The sequence below is a fragment of the Triticum urartu genome, chromosome 5A (assembly GCF_056163025.1).
Source record: "Triticum urartu cultivar PI428250 chromosome 5A, HENAU_Tu73, whole genome shotgun sequence".
Classification (NCBI taxonomy): domain Eukaryota; kingdom Viridiplantae; phylum Streptophyta; class Magnoliopsida; order Poales; family Poaceae; genus Triticum; species Triticum urartu.
In genome coordinates this window covers 21,665,204-21,677,499 of record NC_141877.1, presented here as the reverse complement: position 1 = coordinate 21,677,499, position 12,296 = coordinate 21,665,204, and the positions used below count along the sequence as shown (strand labels likewise).

The 12,296-nt window shown below is 46.1% G+C and overlaps 1 protein-coding gene and 2 pseudogenes across 1 annotated transcript; 2 read left to right on the top strand and 1 right to left on the bottom strand.

Moving 5' to 3' along the window:
• The first annotated feature begins 690 nt into the window (after positions 1-690).
• LOC147967616 (uncharacterized) lies at positions 691-3,714 on the top strand (annotated as a pseudogene).
• A 77-nt stretch (positions 3,715-3,791) lies between these two features.
• Positions 3,792-4,442, top strand: LOC125555475 (uncharacterized; annotated as a pseudogene).
• Positions 4,443-7,818: 3,376 nt separating this feature from the next.
• LOC147967615 (uncharacterized) lies at positions 7,819-11,208 on the bottom strand. The gene is made up of 5 exons (XM_087522488.1): positions 9,779-11,208; positions 9,432-9,581; positions 8,902-9,047; positions 8,730-8,775; positions 7,819-8,180 (listed from the first exon to the last, which is right to left on the bottom strand). The coding sequence occupies exons 1-3, from the start codon at positions 11,069-11,071 to the stop codon at positions 8,994-8,996; spliced, it is 1,497 nt and encodes a 498-aa protein (XP_087378614.1). The 5' UTR covers positions 11,072-11,208; the 3' UTR covers positions 7,819-8,180; positions 8,730-8,775; positions 8,902-8,993.
• Between the last annotated feature and the right edge of the window lie 1,088 nt (positions 11,209-12,296).

Below are 12,296 nucleotides of genomic sequence, written 5' to 3'. Positions count from 1 at the left end.
ACCATGAAAATAGGAGGAAAGGAATGAGAGGGGTGAGATTAGGCGGCTGAAGAACTTCTGTTGTTTGTCCTTAGCAAGATTATTAAGTTGTGCTTTCTCTCCATGAATGTGATAATAAGTTGCAGAATCTTATGGTTGAAAGACGACCTTTTCAGAGCTTTGGTGATTGTTGGCTCCTTTCTTTCCTTCCGACCGTTGTGCCAAAAGGGAGAGACAGTTATGTTGCTTTGACTTACCATTCTAGAGTCTACGTCCAGCGCCCTGTCGGCGGTGTTACATCCATGCCTCTACCCCAAGTGGTCTAGCACCATGACCGTGCTCATTGATGCCTCACCATCAAACGAGTCACATGCACCATCAGCCATCGGATCAACGGGCTGTATTTTCTGGTAGTGAGAGGAGACAGATGCGGCGAGGGCGTTCAGGAACGACCTGTATTGGATTTGGCTTGGGTTCACTTGAGATTTGAGAAGTGGTTTGGAAATCGTCGGGATTTGAAGGCCATATTTGCAAACGAGAGCCGAGCCGGACGAACCAAGATAGGATAAAATTCCCCAAACCTATTCTTCTTGTGTTGATTATTTAGTTTTGAATTTGAATTTGATCTTTGATTTAAGTCGGTTCGCTCCGTCCCAATTTTGAAGTACCCCCCCCCCCCCCCCACACAGACACACACACAGAAAATCTCTAATTCCCATCGCTCCCTCCGGCGAAACCCTAGCACGCGCGGCGGTCATGGACGGGATCGATGGGGAGCTCGCGCGCGCGCTGGCGGCCGGCGCGCCCATGTCTTACACGGGCCACGCCGTCGCCGCGGCCGCCGACATCCCCGGTCGGCCGACGGCGGCGGCGACGGGGCAAGCCCCGGCGCATCGTCGACCGCGAGGACGACTACCGCCGGCGCCGCCTCGACCGCGTCCTCTTGTCCGAGCGCCACGACGCGTTCGCCGTGGGGGAGGCCGCCCAGCCCCCTCCGTCCGGACCTACGGCGACGCCATGCGCGAGGCCAGCGCCCAGCAAGAGAAGGAGCGCACGCTGCGGAGATCGCTAGGAAGAAGAAGGAGGAGAGAGCCAAGGAGAAGAAGGCCGCGCCCCAGCCACCGTCAGCCGCACCAACAAAATGGCGCAATATATAGGTGGGATCAGTCGCAGGAGGGTGATGCTGCAGCTGCTACTGGGGTCAAGAAGAAGGCCAAGACAGACTCAGATTGGGATGCCCCTGATGCAACTCCTGGAATTGGGCGCTGGGATGCCACCCCTGGGCGTGTGGGACACCTCTGTGAGGAGGAACAGGTGGGATGAGATGCCGACTCCGGGGAGGATGGCTGATGCAGATGCAACTCCGGCAGCTGGTGGCATTACCCCAGGACCAGGAGCCACCCCTTCTAGGGCATGGGATGCTACTCCTAAGCTCTCTGGTGGGCTTGCCACGCCAACGCCCAAGAAGCAGAGGTCGCGGTGGGATGAGACTCCGGTTAGTATGGGGAATGCAACACCCAGTGGCACGGCAGCGACTCCGTTTGGAGCAGAGAACCTTGCCACGCCGACACCTGGCCACCTTGCTGCTGTCCAGATGACTCCGGAGTATTACCATCTCCTGCGGATGGAGCGGGACATCGAGGAGCGAAACAGGCCTCTCACTGATGAGGAGCTTGACGCCATGTTCCCGGCACAGGGATACAAGATTCTTGAACCTCCAGCTTCGTACCAGCCCATACGCACACCTGCAAGGAAGCTACTTGCTACACCAACACCTCTGAGCACACCATTGTATGCTATTCCCGAGGAGAATCGTGGGCAGCAATTTGATGTGCCCGAGGACTTGGGTCCTGGGTTGCCACTCATGAAGCCAGAGGATATACACTTCTTTGGGAAGTTGCTGAATGAGGATGACGAGGAGCAGCTGACGCCAGAGGAGCAGAAGGAGAGAAAAATCATGAAACTCCTGCTCAAGGTGAAGAACGGCATGCCCCCGCAGCGAAAGACGTCACTTCGGCAGCTCACGGATAAAGCGCGTGAATTTGGTGCTGGCCCGCTGTTCAATGGAATCCTGCCATTGCTCATGCAGCCAATGCTTGAGGACCAGGAGCGGCATCTCCTGGTGAAGGTTATTGACAGGGTGCTGTATAAGCTGGTCCGTCCATTTGTGCACAAGATTCTTGTAGTTATCGAGCCACTTTTGATTGATGAGGATTACTACGCTCGTGCTGAGGGCAGGGAGATTATCTCAAATCTTAGCAAAGCTACTGGTCTTGCTACTATGATTGCCGCCATGAGACCGGATATTGATAACATTGATGAGTATATGAGGAATACAACTGCTAGGGCATTCAGTGTGGTGGCTTCTGCTTTGGGTATCCCCGCCCTCCTCCCATTTTTGAAGGCTGTTTGTCAGAGTAAGAAGTCCTGGCAAGCTCGACACACTGGTATCAACATTGTTCAGCAGATTGCTATTCTCATGGGCTGTGCTGTTCTGCCTCACCTTAAGAACCTAGTTGAGATTATTGAGCATGGTCTAACTGATGAGAACCAGAAAGTGCGGACAATCACTGCTCTCTCTCTTGCTGCACTTGCTGAAGCTGCTGCGCCCTATGGTATAGAAAGTTTTGATAGTGTGTTGAGGCCTCTTTGGAAGGGTACCAGATCTCACAGTGGAAAGGTCCTTGCTGCCTTCTTGAAGGCTATTGGTTTCATCATCCCGCTTATGGATGCTGAGTATGCCAGTTTCTACACGAAGGGTGTGATGCCAGTCTTAATCAGAGAATTCAAGTCCCCAGATGAAGAGATGAAGAAGATTGTCCTGAAGGTTGTGAAGCAGTGTGTCAGCACAGAGGGTGTACAGGCTGATTATATCCGGAGTCAGTGTGTCATCAGCACACAGTGTTTAGAGCCTGATTGTATCCGGAGTCACACCGTCCTTTCAGCGTTCTTCAAACACTTCTGGGTTAGGAGAATGGCTCTAGATCGTAGGAACTATAAGCAACTTGTGGAAACAACAGTAGAGATGGCAAACAAGGTGGGAGTTACTGATATCGTTGGGAAGGTTGTTGAGGGTCTGAAAGATGAAAGTGAGCCTTACAGGAGAATGGTGATGGAAACAATTGAGAAGGTGGTGGCTAAATTGGGTGCCTCGGATATTGATCCTCGTCTGGAGGAGCTGCTTATTGATGGCATCTTGTATGCTTTCCAGGAGCAGACAAGTGATGATGCAAATGTCATGCTTAATGGCTTTGGAGCTGTTGTGAATGCGCTTGGCCAGAGGGTCAAGCCTTACCATCCACAGATTTGTGGTACCATCAAGTGGTGGTTGAACAACAAGAGTGCAAAAGTTAGGCAGCAAGCTGCTGATCTGATCTCAAGGATAGCCATTGTGATGAAACAGTGCCAGGAGGAACAGCTTATGGGTCACCTGGGTGTTGTGCTATATGAGTACTTGGGGGAGGAGTATCCTGAGGTGCTGGGTTCAATTCTCAGAGCGTTGAAGGCTATCGTGAATGTTATTGGCATGACTAAGATGGCGCCTCCAATCAAGGATCTTCTTCCCCCATCTTGAAAAATAGGCATGAGAAGGTCCAAGAGAACTGCATTGATCTACTCCCTCCGTTCCGAATTACTTGTCGCACGTATGGATGTATCTAGATGTATTTTAGTTCTAGATACATCCATTTCAGCGACGAGTAATTTGGGACGGAGGGAGTAGTTGGCAGGATAGCTGATTGCGGAGCAGATTTCGTACCAGCTCGGGAGTGGATGAGTTTTTGTTTTGAGCTGCTGGAAATGTTGAAGGCTCTCAAGAAGGATAGCTGATAGCGGAGCAGAATAACTTGAAGGTGCAGGAGCAAAAGAACCGTGTTTGCACGACTGTAGCAATTGCTATTGTTGCTGAAACTTGCTCGCCTTTCACAGTTTTGCTTGCCCTCATGAATGAGTACCAGGTTCCAGAGCTCAATGTCCAGAATGGTGTTTTGAAATCTCTCTCTTTCCTATTTGAGTATATTGGTGAGATGGGCAAAGATTACATATATGCTGTCGCTCCCTTGCTTGAAGATGCTCTGATGGACAGGGATCTGGTTCACAGGCAGACTGCTGTATCTGCTGTCAAGCATATGGCTCTAGGAGTTGCAGGCTTGGGTTGTGAGAATGCTCTTGTCCATTTGCTCAACTATGTCTGGCCCAACATATTTGAGACATCTCCCCATGTCATAAATGCTGTCATGGAAGCTATCGAGGGGATGCGAGTTGCTCTAGGTGCAGCCGTGGTTCTGAATTATTGCCTTCAAGGCCTCTTCCATCCAGCAAGGAAAGTACGTGAAATATTCTGGAAGATCTACAACTCTCTGTATATTGGCGCACAGGATGCACTTGTGGCTTCTTATCCCGCACTAGGCTATCTTGGAAACAACGATATCTTCAGCCGCCCAGAGCTAACCATGTTCGTGTGATCAATCAACGTGAGTCTTTCTTATTTCTTAATTGTTAATATGTGCAGTGGCTATTGAAAATATATATGCAGTTCTTGAAACATTAATCAGTATTCCGTCATAACACTTACGATACAATCAGCAACCTTGGGTTCAGTGTTAAGGTACCGATAAATGTCTGCACCACTAGTGTGACCACATGTCATTTTAGCATTCAACGCAGTAGCAAGTACTAGTGTTTAATCTGTCTTGTCACCTTCCCTTTTTGCATTTTTTTGTATGGTGTGTTTTTGTGGCTCTATAAAAGCAGGGATCTGATATATATGCTACATTGGCAGGCAGGATGTACATGTTCACGTTTTTGTCATACACATGCATTGGAATGCATGTGAAGCTTGAACAAGGGTGGTATTTGAATTAGAGTTCACATTTAGTTAATTACTTGGTGTTACTTCTTGCGTCTATCCTTTTTTTTATTGAAGCTGCTTTTTTTCCGTATTTGCAGGCATATTCATTCCTGAAGGGAGCAATCTTTAAGAAATAATTTTTTACTGGTTTACTGTACTGCTAAAAAGTAATTGCTAAAATGTGATGCACTAACCCTTTTGGAACTGTTCTGTTTTTCAGGGTGTTTCGGTCCAGGTTTGCCAAAGAGTTTTATTTGGGACAGGACATCGCAAGGGCAGAGTGGTGTGTTTACTTCGTCACATGTGTGACTCGTCATAATCCTGTTTTGAGTCTTATAGGTCCTATATGTATCATGTACTAGTGGTTAAGGTGGCTACTCCTGTTGTCAGAACCTTTTGTTAGTGATATTTGTGCAACGCTGTAAATCATCAAGGTCCATGAAGCTACTTATACAATCAGTTCTTTTTAGTTGTCTACTTCTGTCCTTATGAACATAACTGTGTGCCTATCTGCATTACCATTAGTCTCTTCTTAGCCTTAACTTGTTTCATGTTTCAATTCTGTTCGAAGCTCAAGTTACCCGTGATTGCTTCAGCTGTTCTCTTGTTCACTGTGAAGTGTGAACTATGTGAAAAAGAATTTTTTGTCTTATGATTCTTACGGGTGAATAATTTTGTGGCTTTATGATCTTGCATATTTTTGCATATTCTGGAGTATATTTGACTTATTACATGGTACTCAGTTGATACTTGATTGTTCCTGAGAAATCATATCAATGTAGAGTTGGTTGGTTGGCTTGAGTTCAGGGTGTCTCTTAAAGATTTTCTTGTTCATGCACCATGCACCCAGAAGAAGAAATTCATAGCTTGTGTCGACAATTTCTGGTCTTCTTTTTGAACTGTTTTTTTGTAACCCTTTTTTTCCAACTCTGTTGAGCAAATTATTTATTTGGTCTTGCTTGTGTGACGAATTGTATGTCTCGACTCTTTTTGATGGATCTGTGCTTTCCACAATATGTAAGTGGTGCATGTGCAATGTTTTTATTTGATTTTTGCTTCATAATCATGTCCTTGTGATGGAGCTTCCAGTTAATTATGGCGCCTTGGTTACACCATCACATGCACATGTTTCTGGCACTTGCAAGATTTTGGCGTGGTAAACCCACCCAAATCTAGGGCTCTGGTGTAAGATCCTGAGAAGCAACATTGGGGCTTTGTCGCCGTTGGGCGATGGCCTTTGGTACATTGCAGATTCGGCAGAGAATCTGCTGCCAAGTCATGTAAACATGCCGGCTGAATCCAAGAAACCATCTTCCTCCACTAAGCCGGAGTTCTGGCAAGCCTTGATGCTGTTGCGGTGGGTGGAGTAGTTCATCAGAGATATACACCTTCTCCCGCCAGAAAACAGATATACACCTTAATTGTGGGGAACTGCAAACACGCCTTAATTGATCATTGTCTCTGTATCTAGTATTACCTCCGTCCCAAAAAACTTGTTTTAGATTTTTCTAGATATAGATGTATTTGTGCTCTTGTCTTTTGATTCCAGCATCGCATCCCCACAAAGTACTTCTTTTGCTTGTTCAGACTTCAGAATCATCCTTAGTGATCAGTATTTTTTTTTCAAGCCACGAGCCACCTTGTCGATTTCCATTAAATAAACCGCAACAAAGTTTTACATAGAACATAAACCACAATAAAGAAAAGGGAAATAGAGGGCGCTCCCTGGCAAAATGGCCACATCCAGCCAATGTAAATAGGTCATGAAGCATAACTAAATAATGCTCCAGCCCTAAACCAGTTTTATAATAAGAATCAAAGCTTATATATAGCTCAAAAGAAAGAGAAACTTCACCACAGGCTTCTCAAAAGCTAGCAAATGTTTTTCGAGGATGTTGCATGCACAAGAACCAGATGTTGCTGGTGCTGTCTTTTGTTGTTTCCTTTACAACAACCAAACCAAATCATGCAACTACAACAAACAGCATTATCATGTATATATTTGAAATTTCATCCTCCTATCCAGTCTAGCTAAACTCACTCTGCCACTGACAATGTATATAAATAGCTAGAATCTTTAAGTGTTTTTGTCATTTCTTTTACAACAACCAAACCAAAGCATGCAACTACAACAAACAGCAGTATCATGTATATTCGAAATTTCATCCTCCCATCCAGTCTAGCTAAACTCACTCTGCCACTGATGATAATGTATATAAATACCTAGATAGAACCTTTAATTCTTTCTTTTCCAGCGGCGGATACAAGTACCATGAATCCAGTAACAGATTAGATGTTGCGTGGAGCTGACTAGCTGAGGTACGTGCTGCTAGTTTTATTGCTATCATCATCAGACACAAGCAAAGATGGAAGAAGAGGAGAGCCTGGTGAAGGTGTCAGGCTCTGGTCATGGACACAAATTACAAAACAATCCAATACCTGTGGACACATTTCTGGAAATCGAGCCTGCTTAAAGTACGTTGAATCTCCAGGCAGAAATCTCAGATTGTAGATTTTCGTAGGGAAACAGATGAGAGATTTCTTCCACGGATCAAACTGCTGTGAGGCGGATCTAACAAACCAATTGAATACGCTAGGTATTTGTCAACTAAAGGGAATGCATTTTTTGAATGGAAGAATGAGAAAGAGGGACCCGCCTGGAGGTCGAGGAAGGAGGAGGATGGCGACGGGGGAAGAAAATTCGCTGCAAATAGGTCTTCAATTCGGTGGGACCCTTCCTTTGTATCCGTGTATATGTCAGTAAGAAGCAAGTATTTCAGATGTATATGAAATGAGAAACAGTTACCAACATACAGGAAGGAATCGAAAGCACGCATCTTGGAAATCAAACGGGCAGTTCGCTATTTGCCGCTACATGCCGGTACCGCACAATTTTCCATTTTGATGGTTGTAGATGCTCTAAATGACTACGTGAAATATGGGAAAACGTCATGTCGTCATCAGCCAAACTGGAGCACAACTTGAGGAAACCTGTACCGCAAGAAGAACACGAGCAGAGCAGGCGTCATAGCTCAGGAACCATGGTTATCAGTGCCTAACATTAAAACCGCTATAAAATTGTTGCTATACAAAGTGGAAGCATACGGGAAAGGAAGGCTATCTCCAGCAATACGAAAGACCAGGACAAGATGACGAGGTGAGGACGAGCTCTACTTTACAGCTTCAGGCATTACACTTCTAGTTTTGCTACTCAACAATATCAAGCGATCCATATGACGTGTTTAGAACCAATGTCACAGTTGTCGACTGCTGCGCATTCGAAGTACCAAGTGCACGTTCTCTTTTGGACGAACTTCCTAAGGACTCCAGTCACTCTTCACAGCTCCCTATTCTGTGGTTCAGAGAGACAGCAAGTTAGCGTGGAAAAAAGTGAGAAATCTCTAGAACATACTAGTTGGAATTTGAAACAGTATAACAAACTACAGTTGAAAATATGCATGGACAATCAGGAGATGCTACAGGATGCATGACATGTTATGATTACGAGTTTAATTGATAAGGCAGCAGATGCTATTATAATTAATAAAGCAGCCATCCTGAGCTGGCTGCATCCCGCATGCATGACATGTTATAGTTAAGAGTTTACAAGTGTCTGAATTCAATTTGTAAGGAGGAGCAGAGCAACACCTAATGGCACTATGCAAATGCTCAAGATGAATAAATTATACAAGAACAAAAGGAACCTTAAACTTATGGTTTCCTCTTTGTATAACCCTCTATGATTACTGCTAGAACATGTGTGTGTTACGACTGGATCAAGCCAGCATGTGGATCGCCCCCCCCCCCCCCTCCCCCCCGGAACATCTAATCCGAGCGGACAGTAATAAAATGCTCAAAATACTAAGATGAATATAATTTCTTGATCATGTTGTATACCAACCTGCCTTTGCAAAGAAACTCCGTTCAGCACCATTTCTTATACCAGTCTGAGAAAAAAAACAACAACAAAGCCTTTAGTCCCAAACAAGTTGGGTCTGAGAAAGACACAGAAAAATAATATTAGAAACTTGAAGTATCAACTGTTTTGGCAATCTCCATAGGTACTTATTTACCTCCACGAAGTACATGGCAGTAGTTAACGTGCAATTCCAGCTCTTGTGGTGTCCTAACTCTCACAGCACACTGGTCACACTGGATTGTTGATTCAGGTCCATGGAGTTTCCCGCAATGCCATATTATCTATAAAGAAGTTAAAGCACTGTATCCAAACTTGAGTTAGGCGAGTTCTTGAACATCAATCTTATTGGAAGTTGACAAAGCTATGCAGAGATAAAAATTATAAATCTACTAAAACATCAAAGTTCTCACAGCCATGTAGAAATCAGATTATCATATTTTTGAACACATGTCGGTATTTTTTCTGAATCTAGTCAGTTTAGATGCTCATGTATATACTTTACTGAGGTTGTTTCCTACACATTCATGGACCTACATAGAGTGTCTACAGCCATACAAATTTGAGAAGTTGGTGGGCGTTTACCTCATGCTGTGTTTTCGGACTAGACTACACTAAGGATTCATACCAAGAATGATAACCATATGTTATGAGCAATTGAGGACCTGTGAGGACAATGTTACTTACGTCGCCCTTCTTGAATGTGTTAACGTAGGGTCCTTTCTCAAAAACGCAAAGGTGACATACGACCTTCTTGGCGGGGCACATAGCTCTCATATGGAGATATTCAGCATAGCGGTCAACAATGTGCATAGACACAATGCGCCCGTTCACCTTCTGCGGAACAAAACAATAATTGCAATGCCATGATCAGTCTAACTCAGAGAAAATGACCAAAATTCGTACGTACAGTATACGGTAAATTGCTACGTTTCATAAGAAAATGACAAATAAATAACACAAAATAAAGCAATTATATGGCAGGCAGACTGTCAGAGTGAAGTAGCCAATACAAATTCATATAACTTATTTACCTGTTCAGGCCTGACATCTGGAGGAGGGATGTACTTTCGCTTAGGATTTGAGTACAGCAGAGATGGAGGTAGCCTGATGCCCTCATGAACCACTGGAGGGGCATCAATCGAATGGGAGTGGCAAGGCAGAGCAGGGGGGATAACTGCATCATCAGTGTTCGATTCAGCTACCAGTTTATCTTCAGGAATGTGGTTGACATTGTCAATGTCCAACTGGCGCTCCAAGTCATCTGCAGGCTGTGCATTCTGTGGCAAAGTTAGGTCGATATCTTGCATAAGAGCTGTAATTGCGGCAGTGACTGAGCTGATTCTCTTGGCCATTGTCTTCATGAAGAACCTCCCTGGAGGTATGTCCTGTTGCAGAGGGTCGGTAGGTTGATGAATATCCAGCCCTCGGCGGCACTCTTGCCGTGCATCTACAGATCGTCCCATGGCAAACAGAATCTGTGCACGTAGAAGAACAATCACGAGGGATCTGTCAAACGTATCCGCAGTGTCTTGCAACTGACGCAGAGCGTGCTCGTAGAACTCCATCTTGGGCACCTGAGGAGGTAGGTTCTGTGTGAACCCCAGGTACATAGTTGGGAAAAGGATCTGCGCCCGTTCAGAGAAGGGGTACTTTGATGCCAGTATCTTTGCTTCCACCCTTGCTTGCCTTGCCTCGGTCGATGTCTGTGCTTCTGAGTGCTTGAGCATAAGGCGACCACTCTCTATTCTGACGAATTCCTCTGCCTCGTCCACGTACATAATCAACTCGTCATCGGCTCTTTTGACGGCTGCTCGTTTCCTTTCCTCCATATCACGGGTGTTAGGGAGCACATGACCTGTGAGGGCCGGGTCGATCGGGTTGGGGATCCTCCCTGCGCGCCTGAGCTGTAGGTAGGCTTCGTCCACCTCGCCGCACAGCTGCAGAGCCTTGCCGTGCAGGGTGGCGGTGAGGACGCAGCGCGGCTCGAGGTCGGCAGCGGCGCCGTACGCCTCGGCCGAGGCCTGGTGGTACCTGGACGACTCGATGGCCCTGGAGGTCTGGTAACCTGCCACCCCGAGTGCGTAGGCCTTGACGTTGAGCGCCGCGGCGGATTTGGGGTGCCTCGCCGCGACGTCCGTGGACAGCCGCACCGCGTCGAGCACGCGGTTCTTCTCGATCAGCTTCAACACCTGCTTGCGACCCTCCCGGAGCTCCTCCTCAGGGGCGGCCGCCGCCTCCTTGCCCTTCCCTCCCGCCTCCGCATCCGCCGCCGCCGCCACCGCCACCGCCTTCCCCTTCCTCTTGTCGCGGGATCCGCCCCCCATCGGCGCAATGCCGGCGATCGTGTAGGGTTTTGGTAGGGTTTGTGTGTGGGGGGAGGAGGAATCCGGGAGGCGTGCGGGCGAGGAACAAGTTGCCGACCGAGGGAAGCGAGCAGATCGGAGTTGGTGAGGGGATGGCAAGGAGCGGACGTGGAGGGGTGTTTTTGCATATATGCGAGAAGAAGAGAAGAATGAGGTCAAAGTCCTTTCATATATTTCAATTTCAGTTCGGGCACACCCCCACGAGAGGCCACGGCTACCGAATACCAAATCCGACGTTTCTCCAGGGGTCTGGATGCAAAAAAGATCCTGAACGCCAGCTCACCGCAACCATTTTATTTCTCTTCTCTGATCTGAGAGAGAAAAGGAACCATTGATGATCCAAATCCCCTCAACAACAACAAAAATCAAAAGTATTTCAAACTTGCAGACGAATTATTCTTCTTTGCAAAAACAAAAACAAAAACAAAAACAAAAATGCTAGTCGCTTGGCATAGCATGAATGTATTTTGCACGATACTGAATTCAATTCCACTCATAAACAAATCCAGCAACACGACATTGCATTGCAGGTAAGCATTAACAACAACCAAGAGTTAATGCTCACAAATTACACTAATTATTGTGTACGTACAAACTGCCATATATAACTAACTAATCTGCTCAACTGCAGTAGCATCTGAGTATCATCAACTATTCGGAAAAAAAATCTGAGTATCATCAATAACAAAATAGTGGAGTTCAGAAAACTTTTGAATTCAGAGGCATCTCCAGCCAATTGTCATACCAGTGGAGCACAGTTTGTCCATTTCCAATTTCCATTCAGAGTGTTGTTTAAAGGCAGGCACAAGTTTTAAGTCTTGTCCTCACCATCACCAGCTAGAGCCTTCAACTTTTAGCTCCAGGCAGATGTGTGGGGAAAACTCTTGTTTGACAACTTGGCCGGTCGTGTGACTATATAAGCTGCAGGAATGTCTGAAACACCAAAACTTTCTTGTTTTCTTGATTTATGTGTCCCAGTCAATAAAAATCGCGGAGCATGAAAGAAAAGAAAAACCTGGACAACAAGATTTTGATCTCATCAGCAAGTCCTGACTAAATACATATAAACATAAATGGAACAACAAAAGAGCACAGTACCGAAAGAAATATCACCATTTAATGAAGCAGGTGAGACAACATTTCGATGTAAATCTCGACAAACTGGAACTGCACTGCATCGAGTTGC